The sequence below is a fragment of the Paroedura picta genome, chromosome 2 (assembly GCF_049243985.1).
Source record: "Paroedura picta isolate Pp20150507F chromosome 2, Ppicta_v3.0, whole genome shotgun sequence".
In the NCBI taxonomy this organism is placed as follows: Eukaryota; Metazoa; Chordata; class Lepidosauria; order Squamata; family Gekkonidae; genus Paroedura; species Paroedura picta.
The window spans coordinates 100,416,805-100,440,220 of record NC_135370.1 but is presented as its reverse complement, the minus strand read 5'-3'; the positions used below and the strand labels follow the sequence as shown (position 1 = coordinate 100,440,220).

The 23,416-nt window shown below is 42.6% G+C and overlaps 1 protein-coding gene across 3 annotated transcripts in view; it reads left to right on the top strand.

Moving 5' to 3' along the window:
• Positions 1–23,416, top strand: part of SPON1 (spondin 1) — a 383,122-nt gene that overhangs the window by 298,534 nt on the left and 61,172 nt on the right. For all 3 annotated transcript variants that reach the window (XM_077321895.1, XM_077321896.1, XM_077321894.1), the window contains one exon: positions 14,761–14,825. In XM_077321895.1, coding sequence (XP_077178010.1) covers positions 14,761–14,825 — 65 coding nt within the window. The remainder of the gene's footprint in view (positions 1–14,760; positions 14,826–23,416) is intronic.

Here is a 23,416-nt window from a genome sequence, read left to right as displayed (position 1 = left end):
CCATATTCCAACAGGGCTCTGCTGCAGAGGTGGACATTGGAAGTGCTCTGGGCCCTGCTGCAAAAAGCAGTGGGAGCCACTCCAGGGCAGAGTCTGCACTTACTTTTTTTATTCCATTGTCAATCCTGTTGAATTCAGATCGCTTTGAACTCGGGTCTTCCTCTTCCCCCCCTCCCCATTGAAACAGGAAAGTCTTCTGCACGTAGTTAGGGAGGCTCAGAAGAGGGGGGGGAGGCAAATGGAGACTCTTTCTTTGTTTTCTTGAAGGTGGGAGAGGATCCAAGAAGTCAGAGGAGGGAGGAAAAAAATCCTTTCTTTTCTTGAAAGGGGGGAGAACGAAGAAGGCACAAAAAAAATCCAAGACTGACAGAAGTTGAGAGAAATTAGGGGCTTCTCCTTGGAGGCAGGCTTGCCACATGACCACCTGTAGCCAATCACGGGTCCTCTACCACGGAGGAGAGCCCAGATTCAAAACAATGCGATTTTCTGAATATATTCAGGATTAGCAGCAGTCTGAGATATCCCACAATAAAGGTAGGGTCACTCCGGATCAATCCTTCTTGCTGCAGAAGGAAAATTTAAATCGCCCCAAATCCAAACGGAAATCGCATTCTGTGTAGAGGGCAGGGACTGAATAGATCTGGGGTTGGAATAAAAGCTCCGTTCAGTTTACACCCAGGTTCATAGCAGCTCCCAGACACTGCTGGGCTGCAAAGTATTCTTGCTAAATGGGTGGAGGAAATTTGCACCTGCTGAAGCTACTTTAGTTTATTATTAAAGGCTCAGAATATCTTTTCCCTTGGTTCCCCTTTTATTGATCTGGACATGGTGTATCAGTATTCTAGGGCTGTAATCTTACATGAAGAAGATCGTTCTTATATACCACTTTTTTCTACCAGAAGGAGTCTCAAAGCAGCTTAGAATCGCCTTCCCTTTCCCCACAACAGACACCCTGTGAGTTAGGTGGGGCTGAGAGAGCTCTGATAGAACTGCTCTGTGAGAACAGCTCTAGCATGCTGTGACAAACCCAAGGTCACCCAGCTGGCTGCATGTGGAGGAGTGGGGAATCAAACCCGGTTTGCCAGATTAGAAGTGGGTACTCCTAACCACTACACCAAGATGGCTCTTAAGTGGGATTTATTTTTCCAGGAAGTATATGTGGGAACCAGCTGCATGAGCATTGTTCAAACAGCTGCTTTTTACTGTAATAATTGCAGTCAGCAGACTGATGGGTACATTGACCCGGTGGTGATTTAAAAGATCCCTGAACTGTTACTAGTCCATATGGATTAGTGGTTTCCACGGACATGGCAAAGCATCTACTTGTAAGGATTCCAACCTCCCAATGGGACATGGAGATCTCCTGAATTACACCTATTTCCAGATGACAGAGTTCAGAGGGGGAGTGGGGTGGCTGTTTTGGCAGGTAGACTTTGTCATTATCTTTAACCGCTCCTGCGGTATTAAATAAAACAGTAAGGCCACCTGGGGAGGAGTTAGGGCGGGCCCTGTCCAGGATAAAAACTCAGAGCGGCTCCTGATTGGGCCCTCCGAGTGTCCATCCAGGGCCAAGCAGCCAATGGGGAGGCACGCAAAGCGCCTTCCTATTGGCCCCTCACCAGGACAGACCAAAATTCCATTCACCCAGCCCAGTCTGGCTGCCAGTCTGCTCCTGACCACCGCAGGGAGAGGAGGTCACTAGGGCTGCCAAGGGGGTTGAGAACAGAGGCTTGGACAGGCTGCACCAGCCCTTTTTGCCCCAAGGCTCTCCTAACTGTCATGTCCAACTGCAAATTGCCTCAGAACCCTGACAGAGCTGGCAGGAGGCTGCAGAGTGCTCCCCTCCCCCTCCCTTCAGGCCTGCTGCCAAGGAACCTCTGACAGTCCCTGACTGAGGGAAGGAGGCCTTTCCAAGAGCAACGCAGGGGAGCCTGGGGGCTTTCCTTTTGAGGAGGGGAGACTTTCCCCTTCTGCCAAACAGTTGCCTGACAGGGAGGCCACAGAAAAGCCCCTTCTCACTTAAAATACTGCTCTGCCTGGAGGTTAGACACAGCCAAGCCATGTGTCTTTCTTCTTTACAACTCTGCAGATTTGAGGCCACTGCACAGCGTTATTCTGCAGAGGAAACTGGCTCTTTTGTCTCCTGTTTCATCTGCACAACAACTCTATGCAGTAGGCCTCAAGTCTTTCAATTCAACAACATCCTGTGTGGGAAGCCGTAAATGTTTCTTCTCTACCACAACCCTGTCCAAAGTAGCCCTTTCTGCCTGGGGAGCTGATCTTTATACTCTGCAGGTGAGCTGTCCAACCTTCAAATGAGCCATTTTTGCCTGCAGTTGGGAGGGAGTGGTGCAGGTGTGTCCCTCCTGGTCTATGGGCTATGGCCAGCCCTTATCAGCAACTGTTTGTATTCTGGGGTGCAGACAGGCAGACCAGCATCAGTCCTGTGAGTCTGGAATGTGCAGGAAGATCTAAATAAATATTTACAGCCTGAAACTGTAAATAGAGAACAAGTAAATGTCTGGAGACACAAATTGGCCTGGCAAATAACCTTGGCCTGGCAAATAAAAAAACAGTATAAAAAACCTTACTAAGGTCAAGACTGCTGTGCACAGAGAGTCTTCCTCTTAGGGTTGCCAACTTCCCTGTGAGGCTCGCTACCCCACCTCCCTCATGTGGAATCTGCTATGGGGAGAGAAAGGGAAGACTATTGGAAAATGCTTTGAGACACCTGAGGCCTGCTCGGTCACTGCAGCCCATTCCCAGTTCTCTCAGATCTCTCACAACCCCACATACCTCACAGGTTGACTATTGTGGAGAGACAAATGGAAAAGGTGTTTGTAAACCGCTTTGAGACTCCTTTGGGTAGTAAGCAATAGAGTACAAAAATGTTCTTCTAAGGAGCAACCATGAAAGAAGCATGTGGGCATATAACATTTTACCAACAGTGAAAACATGGGAGACAGAAGGAACAGGTTGGACACCTGTGTACTGTGACTACCCCATGTGTATTAGGGCAGAGGGGCATTTCAGTGAACGTGGCCTCATTCACACAAGAAGGGAAATGACGCAGAACTGGGAGGAATTGGTTGCCATGTAATCTTCCCCTAAGAAGAGTCCCCAGTCTGATTTTCCCTTCACATATCTGAGGACATGGCTCTGGAAAGCTCATCTGTAACCACTATGCCACAATTCCCAAAGGTCAGTTCTCTCCCACACTCAACGAACATTCCAAACCACAGGTTCTTCACACCCATATCTCCACACCCATGGCCTCATTTGCCACCATGCCACCACAACCTCCCACACAACACACACATTCAACCCCATGCCCTTACAGACAGGACAACTCCTCCCTTTCCTCTTCCCACTGCCAAGCTCTAGCGCCCGTTGTATTCTTGGATACAACGGGCTTTGCCCCTAGTACCATAATAAAGTCCCAAACCATCAAATCTCCAGGACTTGGCAACCCTACCTCTTATTCTAAACAGCTGAAGTAGCCGTTAAAAACCCATGCCAGTTAAGGCCTCTTGTGTTAGGGCCTCTTATTTAGGACAGGTGTTGGTGCAAGATAAACTATGTGAATCCTCTAACATATCCTGGCGTGTCTCAAGTTTTTACTATTTTTGTTTCTCTCTTGAGACATTTAGCTGTTGTGCTTGCCAAGGAGGCGTTAGCACTCTGTTTACAGCGTCCTCACAGCTTTGATGGAAGTGAGAAACGGACAAGGATTTTTGGTATCTTTGATGAGTCGAAAAAGTAGTTTATGTAGTGTCTGACAGATAAAAATTGATTCTTTATTTGGAAGGAGAAGAAATGCAAAGACATATATATATTTAGAGTGATTGAGTTGCAGAGGGAGTAATTCAGTCTCTGTATACATCACTGCATAAATATTGATTTCAGCACAAGCATATCTATAATCTTCATTTATGATGAAGGGTGGTTTTCTCAAGTACCCCCATTTTCCAAATGTCAGGTTATAGAAGCATCTTCATTCTGCCTCAAAAAATCATTGTCATATAAATGAAGTTGTTTGGAAAGTAAAATTGGCAAAATCCAGCCTATGTCAACTCTTGGATAGAAATGGAGTTGCAGTTGTTTACCTTACAGGAGATTGGAATTGGACCTATGTCATATGTATTTTTTTTTGGGGGGGGGAATCAGGTGAGCTTAAACAAAACTGCAGAAGGCCTTATATTTGTCAGTTCTGAGGTTTTCTGATTTCTGATCCATTTTCAGGCAGAGGTTGAAATAACGCTATCCTATGTAAAATATTCCCCAAATATGTAAAATTCAAGCATCCCAAGAAAAAGGCTAGTGTAGAATTTTCTCCTGATGCTAGCTCATACACACATGGAATATTTTATATGGAGAAGCATTCAAACATTTGCTCTTCCATTTGCAATCTGAAGATTATTTATGTAGTTATTTATTTGATTTTATACCAATCCTCTCAGCAATTGCCACCTTGAGGTGGTGAACATGACCAACATTGAACAATAAAATTCATAACAATTAACAAGTAAAACAGCAATTCATAATTTGAATTCATACCTTTATAGCAGCCTGCAACTGGATATTATCAGCTTCAGGTCTCCTCCTGAGTAGTTTAGGAGGAGGACCTCAACCAAGCTCTGACCTCAACCAAACACTGGTAGGCTCTGTGGAATCCATGTAACTCCAACAGGGCCCTAACTTCCACTGGGAGCTCATTCCACCAGGAGAGTGCCGGGGCTGAGGTCAAGCATACCTCCTGGGACCTGGCACCATCAGACGGTTGGTATTCATCAAGTGTAACGATCTTTGGGGGCATATTCGGAGAGGCAGTCCCTGAGCCTCCATGGACAGGGAGGCATCAAAGATCACCCCCAGATTCCTGGCTGTCTGTGCAGTTGTCAATTGCACTCTGGCCAGTCTGGGAAGGTGCCCTTCCTCATCCAATTCCTTCTTATCCGGCCACAGGACCTTTGTCTTTGAGGATTGAACTTCAGGTAACTACACTGGATTCACTCTATCACCACCTCCAAGCACTCGTCCAAGGAATCTGGAGGGGCATCCAGTCAACCTCTCATCAGAGCCAGGTATCATTGTCATATTGATGGGACCTAAGCCCCAAATTCCTGACCAGCTGGGCAAGAAGATGTTAGATAACACTGTGAAGAAGATCACACCCTGCGGAATCAAGTGTTGGAGTTCACGGTGGTGGGACATAGTCCCAGCTATCCTCGGTCCTGGATCCTGGAGGATAGAGAATCCCCGTACTGATGAGGTGGCAAACAAGAAGTTTGTAGTCAACCAGGTCAAACACTGCTGTGAGGTCAAGCAACACTAGAAATGCTGCCCCACCTCAGTCCAACTGTCTGCCAAGTTAATCCATGAAAGTGACCAGAGCAGTCTCCACCCCATGGCCAGGCTAGAAGACAAATTGGAATGGATACAAGACTGATGCTTCTTCTAAGAATGCCAGTGGCTGGCCCACTGCTGCCTGTTCCATCACTTTGTGCAGAAATGCAAGATATATATTTTATTTATTTATTGTTACATTTCTAGACTGTCCATATTGCACCTGGCATCTCAAGGCAGTTCACAACATTTATATAGGCATAGTGCCATTAAAATAATAAAAACAACAGTTAAAATATTAAACAATATTAATGACCCTAATTGTGAGCTAATTCCTATTGGCTTGATTGGTCTAGTAGGTCTCTCTTCTTCCTTTAGGAAGGTGGCAGGAGAGAAGACTGTTGAAGCAGCTATTATATATTGATTTATATACCACCCCTCTTGGACTCTCTGTTTCAGGGTGAAATAGGCCAGTAACTAGCAGGATCCCACAGATCCAGATATGGGGTCTTCAATAAGGGATGGAGCACTGCCTCCTTCAGGCACTCCAGTAACACCCCTGTAGAGGGAAAGGTTTACTGTGTCTCAAAGTGACCTTCCCACTTTCTTGTTGCTGGTTTTTAGGAGCGACAAGGGGCAGGGGTTAGAGGACAAGTTGTTGGCCTCATTGCACTTAGCAGCTATCTCCTCAATATGTCTTAACCAACTGAAGCTATCAAAAGTCCCCTCTGAGAAGAGCCAAGAGGCCACAGTAGAGCATCAAGCTTTTATCTGCAAAATAGCTTGTGAAAGCCTCACAGCTGTTGTCCTACTGACTAGCCTGAGCGCCCTTCCTCAAGGAAGGTAAGTGATCAAATTACCCTAAATATCTGACTTGGGTGAGAACTGGTGGACACAATGGAAGATCACAAAAAATTCCTTCTTTGTAGCCTTCATCACTATCTCCTAGGCTCTCATCTTCTTTTTCTTCTTTTTATCCTTTAGCTGGCGATTGATGGAGCAGGTTGTCCTCTCAGCCAATATGCTATTATAGGTGCTGCTGAATTTTTTGCCTTGATTATAATAATTTTTGCCTTGATTATAATTAATTTGCAGTTGTTGTGTGAATTGTCTCATTTTGATTATGATCACATAGACACCCAGAATCTGCTGCAGGCATTGCACTTAGAAGGTCTCAAGTTTGGAAGGTTGTCAAGTTTTAGTGAAGTCCATGTCTCTGATCCATATAAAAGGATTGGTAGGATTAGTGTCCAGAAGAGTTGAACTTTGGTCTTGAGAGAGATGTTTGTCTTCTTCCAGAGGCACCTTTTGAATGTCACAAACACTGATGTTGCTTGGCCAATCCTATTGGTAGATGACACTTAAGTTTTTTTCCAAACTTAGATCTCAGATCCCGCTTCTTTTTGTGCAGTTCTTTGGTATACCAGGGGGCTGGCTGTGAGCAGTGGTTGAGAAGGCACAAGCTAATGGCATCCAGCTATGCAAGTCATCAGCCAATTCATCTGATGAGTCACTGGGAGGCTTAGGGTCCCACAGAGCATTCAGGAACCCATCCAGATCCATAAGTCTCCACATGAAGGCCTCATGCTCCCTGCAGGGCATTGCGCTCTGCAGGTACAAATTTGTTGAGGATCCTGGGTCTCAACATGCATCTGAGTTAGACGGGCCTGCAAGTTGGAACTGGTGACTGGGCATAGTGTCAGGGTCATGCTCTCAGGTCTCCCTGTTGAATCACCATCTGCCAGAGGCTAAATAAAAACAAACATCTGTGCAACAATGGCTAACAGTACAGATGCCTTGCTGGTCATAGACATTCCTTATAGACAAAAGAAAAACATATGTGTTTTGGAAAAACACAGTGACAGAAACTTCTCAGAATAAAGAAAATTCACATACTAAGAAAGAACATCAAAAACTCTCTAAAGCTTGTAACAAAGAACTTGAAATTGTATTATAGCAGATTTGTAAGAAAAAGCTTTGATTTCTCATTTCAGCTACCCTTTTCCTCTTTGTTAAATAAAATATTTTGTTGATTGTTGTTAACAAAGCCTCTGTGCCATTCTGACAAGGATTTAAAGTGGACTTTTACAACTACCCAAAGAGTTCCAGGACTGAATAAAGCTAAGAAATCTTGGCAGTCCTCTTTATTTAATAGCAAAGAAACTGTGCTACAAGGGCAGTTCATTCTGTGAAGTAACATTTTATTCCTGAAGGAAATATTTTACCTCAGAGTGGGGAAGTAATGAGGAAGCCCCACATAGGATCTCTGAAAACACGTCCCACTGAAGGACATGGGACTTGGTGCCAGGAGGCCCTGGCTTGGGACCTTCACACACACACATGTAGAACCAGTATTATTGAGCTTATTCATGTGTTTGGGGCATGTGAGTGGATTGATCAAACACAAGGTTCTTTGAAACATACTACAATACATTTGTTCCTGTCATAGGAATGTGTATGGCCAATTATGTATGGATGCTTTCCACTTTCACCATACTTGTCTGTTGGGTTTTCTGTGTAATTCTGCATTGATTTTAAGCACTCAGATTGCTTTCTAGTCACTATTTCCTCAGATTTCTGAGAGTACTTTTATGCTGATTTTCCCTTGTGTCACTTCTAAGCCAAAGGTAATACAAAAGCATATAGATTCCCTAAGATTTTCCCCATGCTTTTTTGCCACTTTTTGAGGGCCATTCCCTGCTCACATTGAGACTGATCTGATCACTCAGCACCTTCTGCCATCTCCTCCCTTCATCAGTTTATATGCTCCTTTCATTCCTCATTTTGTTTTAATTTTTTTGACAATCGGCATGAGTCTTGTAAGATGAGACTCTAGTCTCAGATGACTGCATTGGAAAAGTTTAAATGATGGGGGGGGGAGTTTAAAAGAAGCTGTGTGAGGTTTCATTTCCTGCTAGTATTGACTTGAAAGGGGTGACCAGAGAGGATGCAAAAGTGCCAAAAAAGCAAAAACAAAACAGATTTCAGTGCTGCATGCAATGAAAATAAAGTGGGGGAGGAATCAGCAGCATGGAATGAAATTGACATGAGAGGAAGGAAAGAGAGAGAGACTGGGATGGGAGAATATTTTGAGAATATTTTTCCTTTTAATACTTTAGTGAACAAAGTTTGAGGGCTGGGCAATTTGGCAGCCTCTGGAAGCCTAGGATTAAAGCCACATGGACCTTCTGCAAACCACTGAATTTAAGAATTTCTTGAGATTGATCCATTTGGAAGAAAAGTGCTATCCACAAAAGACAGGCTTTTAAAAGCCACCACTATCACAGCCAGTGTGCACATCACACAAAATTGCAAGGAAAGGTAAGAAATTAGTGTCACTATGCAGCTGCATTAGGGCATCAGTAAAAATACACCTTCCTCTTTTTCTTTTTTTTTCAATTTAGTGGCACAAGATTTTAAAAGGTACCCAGAGCTTCTTCCAGAGGATTTCTCCCCCATACAAATTGCAGCCCAGTACAAAGTGTGGAGTTGAAGTGAACTTTGCATGGGCATTTGTGCACACACACACACACACACACACAAACATGTTGCCAATGATCATGGCTTGCATTGCCAGTGCCAGTGGACCCTACCATGCGTTCTGTACACTCAACATGTTCCCCTATATCATGAGATTGCATAACTCCCATTTTTCACAGTGACTGATAACACAGAAGAGAATCTCCTAGTGCGCCACAATATGGAAGCTGGTTTCACCTCACTGCTGCTTGTCAGTTTTATAAAAAGTCTTGTCAGTTTCAAAATTGGGTTTTCACCCTATGCAGGCATTCCTATTTGTTCCCTTTGATTCAATGAACTAATACTAAAATGCATGCCCAATACCTGATCTACATGGATTTAAATGCAAGGTGCTTACTGGATGCTACTGTGCAGCTGCAATAGGTCAATTGAGGAAATTATATATATATATATATATATATATATATATGGAGGTTATTCCTCTCACATCACAAAATTGTAGCTGCAGAATAAATACACCAGGAGAAAAAGAATGGTGCATAAGACAGGCGCAGAATTAGAAGTCAAGATCAAAGGCTTTTTACTTTAAAATAACTGCAGTAAGAGGTGCGTCTATGATGGCCCTATCACGAATGTGGTATTAGAAACCTATAGAAGCAGATTCTTACCAGATGAGGATATAATGTCAAATCATTATTGATTTGATACAGTGACTTTTTAATTCTAATTTGCCCCAGCTGGGAACTTGCTGGGCCCCTTGCCTGTCTTAATGAAAACAGCATATTAGCTTTTCATTAAAAATTAATTATTTCCAGCTGCCGTCTCCAGCTGAAGCTGAAAGTCCTGGACACAAGGAGGAGCTGAAAAAGTTTTGCGGGCTATCAGCGTTGCAGATATTTCCCCCTCCTTGTAGTGAAGAGAGGGAGAGGAAAGTAATGACAATAGCAAAAATGGCCTGTGAAAATTGATTTCCCTAAACTGGGGCATATGTGGATTAGAGCTTGCCTGAGGTATCAGAGTCATTTCTGTCAAGCAGGGGATGGCAAGATTATCACTAACCTGAAAGGACAGCTCAGTTGGAGCTGCCAATTACACATAATGTATGGTGTGGGTTTTGAGTTTAATTGGAGAATAGGCTTTTTTTTTTTTAAGACTGCAGAAATCATGGGAGTGAGTTGTGAACTTCATATTCCCTTAAACAATTTACCAGGAAAGGATCCTGAGGGAAATAGAAGAAGGGGGGGGGGAGCGTTAAGAAACATTTGATAGATGTGTCCGTGCACCAGAGCCTTGTTAAAGCAGACTTCTGGTTGGGTTTGGGGTTTATTACACTACATATAATTTCAAAATTGCTGATATAGGGATTCCTATAAGCCACAGGGGGAAAACCCACCTTTATTCACTCCTCAGCCTTCCACAGGTATGATATATTCTTCTCATTTATTTTATGAGATTGAGGCGGGTGGTGAAAAATGGGGATAAAATCTCTCTCTATTGTTGTATTTAAGAGAAGCTGCAGTGTGTCTACTATTGATTATGTTTTCATAACAATGGTCTCTTGCAAATAGAGAGTATCCTTCATGCTGTTTCTAGCTCTGCTGGCAAAAATAATAATATTGGCATATGTCTGATTGCTACTGCAAATCGCTGAAACTAAACTTTCTGGATAATTCTTTCTCTGTCACACACACACACACACACACACATTTGAGATATGCTAAAGTACCTTTATAGTCTGAAGCCATTTTGCTAAGGATTCTATACTCCAGGCAATACCTAGTTCATCTCCAGACTACAGATATCTGTTTCCCTGGAGAAAAAGGCTGTTTTGGAAGGTGGACTGTGTGTCATTGTATGCCACTGAGATCCCTGTTCTCCCAAAGTTCTGTTCCCAAATCTCCAGGAATCTGGATCAGGCAATTCTACTTCCCCATCCCATGCTGGTAGCCATAAAGGACCTGTACATATGGCACAGCCCTGCTTTCTCACTGCATAGGGCAGCTGGGTTTAGTGCAGTTCTGCCTGAAAGCCTTGCCTCTTCCTGTCTGCTCCCTTAAGCCCAGCACCACATCTTTCCATGCCAGCATTTCTCAACTTTTATACCAGTGAGAAAACTTTGAAACATTCTTCAGGATTTGAGAAAGCCCAGAAGTGTCCTGACCATGCAGAATACGGTTGGAAAGCATAGCTGTATACACACCAACCTGGGCCCCGTCCCCTTTCCACCGCCTCCAGACCTATCATTGGCCATTTTGAGAGGGGGGCAGTGTAATGTGACCATATATGGCTAGGTCTTCTGATCATGTATGAATATGGCCAAAATTAACAATTTAATCTGCAACCGCTCTGCAGGAGTGGTATAAATAAAAGTCTAAGGGGGGTAGGAGTGGGCCCTGTCCATGATGGGCAAGGGGACACATTGGCCCCTTACCTACGGACTGACAAGCAAAGGGGCCTGATTGGCCCCTCTGCTTGTCAGTCAGGGGGCAAGGTGCCAATCGCCAGCTGCGCACAGCTCCTTGCCCTCGGACTGACAAGTTGGGGGGCACGACCCGCTCCCCTCCACGCATCTTCACCCGGCAGCTGTTATTATGCGGCTGCCTAGCTACAAGGTAGGTCCCAGCCCCCTGCCCCAGAGGAACCCTCCCGACACCGTCCCCTTCCTCCTCCCCGATGATACCGCTCCCTCCCCCCGCCCCAGGGAGTACACTGCACACATCGCTGACGCAGCGGCTGTGCTTCCTGGCCTGGAGGGAATCCTCCGTGGCCCTCCCCCTCCCCCAGGGACCCTCCCCCTCCCGCCGACTAACTCTATTTGGTTAGTATATAGCTCTAACACAAAAATCTGAGCACACTGCCACTTACAGCTATAATGAAAACATCAAACACCAATACATGTTCAACTATAGCCAGAGTCACATTGAGCCAGGTTAGAAGTCTGCACTCCTATCCACTTAACTTCTACTCATTCAGGAAATCTTTCAAGGGCTGGCAAGAAACCCCAGGGTTTCACAGAATCCTGGTTGAGAAAGCCTGTTCCATGCACTGCTCATTATGGCCAGAGCTTGTGCTACAAAAAAAGCCCTCCTACACCTTACAACTAGGATTGCCAGGAATCACTATGTTGTGAGCGAGATGTGGGCACTCTCTAGGAACTCCCCCACAAATACCTGAACTCAGAGTAGTGTCCAGAATGCTGACATCACCCAGAAGTGATGTTGGCACATCAGAGTTATCAGAGTTGAAGGAACTCTATGGAAAGAGCATCAAACCATAGAGTTTTGTCCCCAAACTGACGCTCTCATATGCTACTTCTAAAGATAAGTCCCAGGGGAAAAAACTGGGGACACTTTTTTCATTTTTCCCATTCATGCCCCACCCATATTTGTTTGTTTGTTTGTTTGTTTATTTGTTTATTGATTAATTGATTGATTGTTTGGATTTATATCCCGCCACTTCCCAGCAGGCTTGTGTCGGGTCACAGTGATCTTTAAAAATCCCATTAAAACACCCCATTAAAAGACTCTAAAACTCATAACATGGCGGACGACAACCCACTCCCCCTACAACTGAAGGCATTGAGAAAATGGAGCAAGGATGATATACGCTGTAGGCCCCAGGTGGGGGCAATAGATCTACTCCACCGATCCCAGTCTCAACTGTAGACCTAATGGAAGAGCTCCGTTTTACAGGCCCTGCAGAACATTGCCAAATCCCGCAGGGCCCACAGCTCTTCCGAAAGCTCATTCCACCAGGTAGGGGCCAGGACAGAAAAAGCCCTGGCTCTGGTTAGAATCATAGAATCATAGAGTTGGAAGGGGCCATACAGGCCATCTAGTCCAACCCCCTGCTCAATGCAGGATTAGCCCTAAGCATCCTAAAGCATCCAAGAAAAGTGTGTATCCAACCTTTGCTTGAAGACTGCCAGTGAGGGGGAGCTCACCACCTCCTTAGGCAGCCTATTCCACTGCTGAACTACTCTGACTGTGAAAATTTTTTCCCTGATATCTAGCCTATATCGTTGTACTTGAAGTTTAAACCCATTACTGCGTGTCCTCTCCTCTGCAGCCAACAGAAACAGCATCCTTCCCTCCTCCAAGTGACAACCTTTCAAATACTTAAAGAGGGCTATCATGTCCCCTCTCAACCTCCTTTACTCAAGGCTGAACATTCCCAAGTCCCTCAACCTATCTTCATAGGGCTTGGTCCCTTGGTTGAAGCTAGGCGTGCTTCCCTGGAGCCTGGAATGACCAATAGGTTTCCCCCCACAGAGTGTAAAGTCCTGTGGGGGACACAGGGCGATAGGCGGTCCCACAGGTATGTGGTTCCCAACCCGCATAAACCCTTAAAGGTTAAAACCAAAATCTTGAACTGGATCTGGACAGCAATAGGCAACCAGTGCAGCTGCCTCAGCACAGGCTGGATATGGGCCCTCCAAGATGTGCCATAGAAGACCCTAGCCAGCTGCATTCTGCACTAGCTGAAGTTTCCATACCAAGGACAAGGGTAGGCCCACATAGAGCGAGTTACAGTAATCTATTCTGGAGGTTACCGTCGCATGGATCACTGTGGCCAAGTGATCGGGGGACAGGTAGGGCACTAGAAGCCAAGCCTGGCGGAGATGGAAATATTGGAAATACTAGAAAATGAAGTATTACGATTCAAAATTCAGATTCAGAGTACCTTTATTGGCATAAAAGATTCAAAATATAATCTCTTTTAGAATGAATACAATTATTATTAAGGTTAAAAAACACAAAATGTATAGCATGAAAATGAGGACTTTTTAAGTTTTACTCTTGGAAAAATTAGAAAATTTTTGGAAGTACTGAAAAAAATCTTTTTTTTCTTTGAATGTAAAAACTCTGTCTACAAAGTATTTAACTTATTCTATATGCTCAGTGTGAAGAAATCTGAGGATTTTCTTAGCCTTTCCAACGGAACACTTCAGGAGGAAGGGGCTTGTATATTGTAGACATATACAGCATTTTCCTTTTTTGCGGCTTAAATGCTAATTATTTTTCCTACATTTAATACGCTATACTGTATTTAATGACAATATACCTATTGTAATTCTATATGACAATTTGGTCCAAATAATGCACTTTTTTTTTGTTTACTATAGAAATTGTTTTCTTCAAGTTTTATTTCTTCATACACTTCACGTGTATTAAATGTATCATATGTTGCTGTATATTGTTTGAATCGCATTTTTATTGGGGGTTATTATTGTACTTGAGGATCAATGTTTTAACTGGGCATGAGCCACTTGTTGGAAGTGGTGGAAAATTGGATGGATGGATGGCTGGATGGATGGATAGATGTCCTGTAGTAGCACAGGGTACATTAGTTTGCAACTCTTTCTCCATCTCTACATGTTTCTAAAAGGAAAATTGTATATGCTAACTACGTGTATCTGATGTTGTTCAATCTAAAAAAATGTTTTAGCTTAGATAGGAAAGTAAATACATATATTTCAGTTTTTCTCAAAAATTACAGGAATTTTAAATCTCTAGTGCTGTAGACTCTATGGTTCCTTTTCTGATATATTGTAGCTTAAAGGCTAACCTTTTAATCAAATCATATGGACATGAACCCATAAGCAGATACAAGTAGAAATGCTGGATCCTACTCATGGTGAAACTATCCTTAGAAAAGTTTTCTTGAAAACTAGTTTCAGCCTAATTTTTCAGGTACATGTGCCAGTCATCCAGCAAATACAAAACATTGTCAGCACCATCCCTGTTTCTCACAAAGGAGGAAGTATACTTGAATAGGAAATGGAATGAAATATATCTGCCTTCTCAGGAATTATGAGGAGCAATTTAAATTCAAGTGCCTTTTCCGCTGGTTACAAATCACTGCAGAGTGTTATTCACCATAATGCTGTCCAAACATCATTTTATTTATTGATGTTTATTGCTTCTTTTGCAGAGCGATGAGGTTTTGACTGTCATCAAAGCAAAAGCACAATGGCCCGCCTGGCAACCGCTAAACGTGTAAGTAGGCAGGAAATTAAATCTCCCCAAAGACTTTCTACTCACTGTCCTCTGACAGAATGCTCTAAAAACCTCTTGCCTCCCACCAAAATCTTTCTCTCTTTCAAGGAACAGCAGAAAGGTCCTGTGGATCAATAGGTTTCTATTTTTAAAAAATCCATGTTTTCTTTCATTTAATTACTTTAACAATATTGGGTGTGTGGTGGTTTGGGGGCATCTAAGATAGGGTTGCATCCAATTGCAGCAGCGGCTTGCAGTGTGAACCACAGGGAACAACCCAGCCGACCTCACTCTACACTGCTGAAATGGAACATGGCAACCTTACCAGGTGTCATCAGAAAGAGGTGACAGAGCTCAGCTCCAGGATCATACCAGCATGAAGTTACTTGATGTTGCTTTCTGGTGCTGGTTCTTCTATCCACTCCTTCAGCAATTCCCAGTAGAGGGCTGGGGTATTCCCTGTGATTTACCCAACAATTATCTGTGGACCAGGCAATCCTGTTTTGCTCTATCCATCTGTCCTAAACACTTAGGGCATACCTGCAGTGCATCCTGTGTTTTCTCAAAGTTAATCCTATGGAAGTCAGCTGAGCATTGCAGCTTGAAACTGAAAATTGCAGTTCTTTCAGGGAGGGGAGACTTTCCAACAGAGAATGTTAGTAATGCAGATTTTTAAAAAAAAATCAACCTGGTTTTCTAGGATTAATTTATTTCAGAGCTGAATGACTGGAGATGTCATGTCTGAAAGCAACAATAACAATTTTTATTGATTAATGCCTAAATTATAGAAGACTTATACGGGAGCAACAGTAATCCCAGGCAGTTTGGGCTTCAAAACAACAGCAGCAGTTAGCATTGTAATGAAGGAGACCAAGGTTATCTCACAGAATTTTAAACTCCTTCTTCTCCATACTTCCAGTATTACTGGAAGAATTTTGCTGTTGTTGTAAAAGCACAGGTTCTCCCACCACAATCATGGGACACTGAGCTCCCAATCAAACAACGGGGAACCTGTGCATGTACCATCTGATGTTTTTGTATATGCCTGGGTTCTGTTCCCACAGGGACCCAAAGTAACCCTGTTAATGTTGGAGTTCAAATGTAATTGCTGAAGACTTGGGTTGTGGTGGGTAACTTGATGAAAATGTTGACAGTGTATCATGCGAAAAAGGCAAACTATATGCTGGGGATTGTTTGTGCCTTGTTTGTTGACACTTCAGGGCAAGTGGTTGGCCACTGTGACACGGAATGCTGTACTAAATGGACCACTGGTCTGTTCCAGTTGATAGTTGTTTTGTCATTATTGTCAGTATCTACAGACCATTTCTGATGTTTTTATCCTGCTCTTCCTTCCAGGAGCTCAGGGTGGCATACATAGCAATCTTCTCCTCCACTTTATCTTCGTTACACTGTGACATGTGTCACGCGAAACAAACTTCATTGTTCATAGTTATGAACTGTGCTTCATAGTAGCACAGTTATATGCTGTATGTTTCCCCTCAAGCAGAGGACTGAGCTTGTGTGGGGAGCCAGTGAATCTCATGCACAGTCACCTGACAGACTAGCATCTGCTATCTCCTTCCTAAGATAAGTTATTGGAGTGTACTGTCATCCTCCTGCTGATTATTTTTTGTTCAATGTCATCAAACCTTCAGTGTTTCAAGGCTTGTGCTCATTTGGCCAGCCTTGTGACATTTGTACTTTGGCATCTCATGGTCTCGACCTTTTGCCTAACCTCTGTAGCACATTTTTGTACTAAATCATTTTGTTCATTCTATAGATCAACAGCAGGTTGCCTTTTCCAAGGCTGTCACTCCAGCATCTTTCTAAATCAGTTTTTTTGTCACTCAAAGACCGTTTATGCACTGGAGGTTTCATGCTGGGTTGCAGGCTGGAGTTTTAGTTGTGGCAGGTGGCCCCACCTCTTCCTGCACCCACACGGGAGAGCATTTGGCCCAGTGCACCTCATCTGCCCCCTATTTGTGTTCCTGCACGAGAGCTGGGGCAGTAAAGTGCCCAGTGCATAAACGGTGAAAAACACACACACAATTGAAAGAAAACTGTTCGGATCTGATCTGCCAGGGTGTCTAAGCAGTCCATAATTGTAAACCAATGCATATCTAACTTTTTACTCAAACGTCTGTTTAAACGTTTCCTAAGCATATGAACTTACAATAATAAATTGTTTATTCCAGGATCAAAGTGGAACCCTGTATTTCTCAGCTCATAAACAGTCAATGTATTAATACTTATATTTAAAAATAATCACATCTAGATTGTTTTCCAATATTTTTTTAATAACACTGGCATACAACATAGAAAGCATTCCTCTATTCAGCATATATGTCATCCCTAAATTAACTTTGACAAAAAGGGGGAAAGCAGATTTCACTGAATTCCAGATCTCCTAGATTCAGTGGTTGCAAGTAGTAGCCAGTTTATATCACATAGGCCAATATGTGATTTTACAAACCTTCAGATTTGTTACATAACATGCTTCAGAGCATCCCAACGCCCTTTGATTTATTTGGGGAATAAAACCATTTATTCACAAATTACCGCTCAAGACTGAAAAATGTAAGTTACCTAGTATTGTGGGAAAATGCATGTTTATAGATTTATACAAGATTCTAAAGCAAACTCTCAGACCTATTGCGCCATCATATTTTAAACAGTAATTTAAGGTTAAAATCAGAATAGCATGATGCCACAGTTAATGGAATGAATAGTTACAGAGAGATCCAGGAGAATCAATAGGAGGGCAGTTTTTCCTGTTTCTTGCTTGGTATAGGTCACACAGAGGCTGCTCCCTTCAGGTTGGGAAAATCCAGGAGATTTGGAGGGTAGAGTCCAGGGAGGCAGGGGCTTGGGGAGAGGGTGGATCTCAACCGTGCATAATGCGATACAATCGACCCTCCAAAGCAGCCATTTTCTCCAGACTGATCTCTGTTGTCTCGTCATCAACTATAATTCCTGATCTCCAGGTCCCACTTCAAAGTTGGCAACCGTAGTAATTCATCAGGTTCGTTCAGTACTCTCACCAAATCTCATCCCAAAATGCCTAGAGATAATTAGGCACCACTCATTTAAGCACCATGCCTGCAAAAGGTAATGCTCTCCACATAGGCCTATTATGCACGGCCGCTGAAACGGCAGCATGGAGAATGCGGAGGAGGAAGAAGCGAAGCAAACCGCTTACGCACGGGATGGAACGCAATGGCGGCAAAACTCAGAGTATCCGATTATGCACGTGGCTACTCCGGAGCCGCTTCTGGTTGCGCCCTGGTCCTGGGAAGCTCCACTTTCTTCCGCATCTCACTAATGCGGCTTTTTCGGCGGCATACGTTGACTCTGTGCCCAGTTGCCTCCTGCAGTGTGCATAATTGGTGATTTTAGCCGCCGCCATTCCACCCCGAATGCGGACCTTCCTTTCTGTGCATAATAGGCCATAATGATTCCTTTGAATCCAAAAATGGCTTTTTCAAGAGTGTTTTCATATCCAGTTCAGTAAAGGCAATAGCCTGTACCCCCTCTTTATTGGTAATCTTTATTAGCTCCTGGGACCATACAGTTAATCCTCTTTAGCTAGTTTTCATCATCCATGAAGGGCAAGGGACAAGTATTAAGGGTGTCAGCCAAACTCCTCCATGCATTTTGTACATACTGTCTTGTTGAATCAACTGAAATTAATCCAAGCAACTGCAGCTAGATGTTTCTATGATAAACATTCTAAGTGGGGTTGCCAGCTCTGGGTTGGAATATTCCTGAAGACATTGGGGGTGGAGCTGGGAGCAAGTGGGATTTGGGGTGGGGAGGGCCCTCAGTGGAGTATAATGCAATGGGACCCACCCTCCAAAACAGCCATTTTCTCCAGGGGAACTGATGCATGTTATCTGGAGATAAGCTACAATTCCAGGGGATCCCCAGGTCCCATCTGAGAACTGGCATCCCTAATTCTAAGCGTGAACTGCCATATTTTCAGTAACTTCATCTGCAAAACATCCAATAAATAAGGAATAACAAGCTTGTTCTTTGGCAGTAGAGCATTCCAAGTTGCCCTCAGTTCCTGCAACTCTGTTACTAGAACCTTAGATACTAGGCAAATTCACATGACTGCACACATTAATGTTTGTAGCTCTCCATTCATTGTGGTTCAAGGTTAAAACAAAGGCGGAATGTTGCCATATATTTGTATAGCTTGCCATCCAGATGGTGAACACATAAATGTAGCATTCAGTAAATAAGAGAAATAAGTTATAATGTGTGCAATTTAAGCCTCACTCTCCTGATTGTCATATGTAGTTGCCCTGGCAGAAATATCTCCCCAACATTTTATTTCCTGTCAATTTATACAGCAATAATTTCTGAGAACTGGAGCCGCAGTATTTGTAGAAGTCAATCCAAGCCAGGTTTCCAGTCAGATTCACATATACATTTTGGCTTGGCCAGTAAATTGGCTTTCACTGTGGCTTACATAGGATGCTGGTGCATAGTTAGAATACAAACAATGGCATGCATTTTTAAAAAATCTGTATTACTTTTAAATTACTGAGTTGTTTTTCTGTGCCAAGAATGAAAAGGTCTGGGTGAGGAGACAATACTGCTTTCCAATTCCCAGCATGGTACTGTTTGGAATGGCTACATGTCTCAAAGCAACGATTTTTAATCTCCTGTTTTAGACAAACAATTATGAGAATATTTGAAAAGCTTTAATGGCCAAATGGAACAGTAGCTGAAACTTTTCTTGCCTGTTTCTAGAGAAACATGCTGGGAACATCTGAGCCAATGTGACAGGGAACATTATTCAACTTTGGCACTGTCCTCCACTTGCCACTCAGGAACATTTACAGAAAATTTGAGTAAAAGAACCTGACACCTCAATTCCCTGCCCTGTTCACTGCTGTTAATAACAGTGATGACCCCAAACCAAAGCAGCTGTTTTCATATTCCAGCCTATACAAGCCACCTATGGACATTCCTAAGGGACACCAACCGGGAAGCAGCCAGGCTCAATAACTAAACAGCTTGACAGTCATAGCACAGAAATGAAGAGCACTTTCCAAAGTGTCCTTAATTAATCAACACATGTCCAGCTGAGGCAATTAACAGTACCCTCCATGTTGTTCCCGTTACATCTCACACTCATTCACAGCATGAAGATTTATTTGCCAAGTGTAATTTTTGCTGAGATTGTAACCATTTAATATCCTGTGGTTTATAAATGAAGCTGTGAATCAGTCTAGGGCCACTTGTGATAATTAAACTATTTGGTGAAGAAGGACCCCGGCCAATAATTGTGGCGCAGAAGCCATTTCCATGTGCTTTGCTCCCACACCACACCTGTCAAAGCTGTAAATTGGATACCACATGGGCCAGGTTATTAATGTGATTAATCCCAAGCCTCAGGAGAGCATTATTTTTTCTCTACTTTCAGTTGGGTTTCATTTGCACTGAATGTTTTTGGTAGGACCAAAAGAAAACTTTATCTTGATTAAACTGATATTTAAATTACTCTTGCAAAATCTGTCACATATGACAGATTTGATAGGAATCAGAGCCTTTGAAGAAGGCTTCCTAAGATAATACAGGGATGGAACTTGAATCTCTCTGATGAGGTTTCTGAGGTAACGAGATGGGACTATACACATCTTGCAATTATATATTTGATCAACTGGAAGACTCCTTGATTAAGTATTACCACTCATGTGAACTGGTATATTGAACAATTCCAAGAGTGTTGCAGTTGTTTATGAAAAAGCTGCCTCCTATTGTGAAATCAAATAAAAATGAAGTATGTAGATTTTTTTAAGCTGCTCTCTTTTTTGTGTTACTCATAGTACTCATGGTATTTTCTGCTTTCCCAAGATCTTTCTTCTGGCCCAGATTCTCAAGCCAAGTGACAAGTTATTAATGAATAAAAGTAATTAAAGACCCTTTTTAGATTTAAAATGTCCCTTAAAAGGTCATGAAATGATTTCATTCCCTGCCACTGAGTTAAATGACTAAATAACCATACCAATGTGCATGCTGCTTTACAGTTTGACAGTGTGGGACAACTAAGGGAGGAGGGTAAAAGACAGCTTTCATCAAGAGATGAAATGTGAGCAAATCTAAATAGAGTTTTTCATACTATTCGAGGATGAAAACTGGTGGAGACTGCAAATGATGCACGACCAAGGGGCTGGTGGCCTTTCTATTACTTTCATCTCCTGCCTCTTCACGGATACCTGTCTTCTCACTTGCATGTGTATGCTTCAGCATCTTTTACTATTTAAAACACGTGCTGTCAAGCCAAACTGCTCTTGGCTGGCTTCCCATTCACTTCTCTTCCACAGCAAGTGACTCCAGAGGCTACAGAGAAAATGGAAGGTGGCGTGCCGATGGATGAGAAAGGGGTCTTCAGAATGAAGCTGCCAGCTGCTCTTTATCAGCTGCTCTCCTGAAACAAAAAGAAATGCCTGTAGTTAGTACAGCTGGACAATAAGCAGCTTTCTCTAAACAGTTAGTTCCCCTTGTGGGACCCACAGCTCACCAATTAAATGGAAGAGTGGAACTATATCCTGTGAGGAGTCATGCAGCACAGTCAACTTGGTTTTAGTGTTCCCAGTTTAAAAAAAAAATGAATGCAAGGAAAGCACTGTCCCATTCCTGTCCTTGGTATGGCAAGATACACCAGGCATGATCTTGTTCAGTGAACCTGAACCTATGAGAGTTCTGCACCCCAAGCTTTTTGCCACGAAAAGGAGGTTTAGATGCAAATGCAGTTGGGGAGTGGACTACCATCTATCATAAAAGATACTCTCTGTAGGCCACGTCTAGCCTTTTCTCTTGTTTTCGATTTCAGTGAAACTCTACTGTAAATTATATGAAGAAAGCAATTTTTGTCTAGCAGGACCTGTGGGGAAAATAGAATTAACTGGAAAGGAAATGAGCCATTTTGGAGTGAAGAGACTGCTTCTGAATGCCTCCCTTGTGCAATGCTGTCGATGACTCTAAATGCTATTGGTCCAGGAACAACATTGCTACTGCTCTTGTAATTTTCACACACACGGTGTAATAATAAGCAGTCTTGGGATTTTAACTCCCAGCTGCTGAAGCTTATAATACTTTGTGAAGTCTGCTGATTTGTATGTAAACAGGCATGTTTCTTACTGGCATCACTGTAGAAAAATCAAGAGGGCCCCTGACCCTTTTAAGAGCGAGTACAAGGCACCAGACGGTGTGAGTTAGACTGGGTGACATTGCTGGGAAAATGGGTCATATAACACCAACATCTCCTCCTGGACACACATGTATTATGATGTTGTGTGTTTATGGCAAAACAGAAACTTCATAATATCTGCCGCTCTCATATCTGCAGAATGGAGTAAGTGAGTTGAAGCAGACATTTAATTAGGATACCATATCCTGCCACGCAGCTGCAGTTTCAAGTTGTTCAAAGATCCTACCAAATTGACACTACAGTAAATGAAACACTTTAGAATACTGTCATAACTATACTGTATACTGGCAATCTTTGATCCTACTGTGTTTGCTGAAAGAGATTCTCTACTAAATCTGTATTAATCAGCACAAATGGAGAAAGATTCAAATGAGCTTTCTAGATTTGGGAACTGAAAGGATTTAGATAAATATTAATGAAATCTTTAAAGCGTGGACCCTAGAGATCTAGCTTCTAGTCCAAGTCACTTTTCTCAATGAGTCTTCCAAGAATATCCTTATTTACTATGCATATGAATAGGGTCTAGCTTCACTGTGCATACAAAATTAAGTTCAAACAACTGTGTCTAAATTTGTTTAAATTTATAAAATAAATATGTCGCTTTTTTTCTTCCTGCTGATACTGCAATTTGTTCATTCTTATTTTTAAGTAACAGGGTCAGGAAAATATTTGTCTGTATATTCCAACTAAAATATAAAGTCAATCACAAAATATAAATATAAATCACAACTGAACAAATTGGCACTGGAATTCTTGTTTTGCTCAGTTAATCATGTCCTTTGTCTATCCAGCTGAGAAGTACAATTAGGGGAAAGCTGTATTTTGAAGACACAAAGATGAAAACTTCAAAGTGTTTGCTCTGAATGAGAGTTATAATTGGAATTTTGAATTGTAAAATGCAAACTTGTTCTGAACTCTAATTAACTCACTGTAATGATCACATTTTAATTTTGATTTGTTATTTCCTTTTTAACTATGAAGGAAATCTTGTATCATAGTTCTTTAATGAACCATCCACTGCATATCATTAGCATTTGATTACACAAATTTCTTATAAAACTATCATAATTTGAAGGTGAAACCATGCATGCATATACAGTCATGAGCACTACACAGGAATGTGGATTAATTATTTTAAGTTAACTGTGGGACATCTGTGATTAGTGACCAGTGACCCCTCATCAGGCAAATCTTGCCCACAGAGAGCTGCCATTAGTGGTGTTCACCATAGTCATTTGATAGACTGAAGTCTAAGGGGAAAACTTGAAAAACCTTACATGTTCTCACCCCTGCAGACAGCAGGCTTCATAACAGCACACAGCCTTTGCTACCCCTGGCTGTAGAACACTATTTGCAGAAAGAACACAAT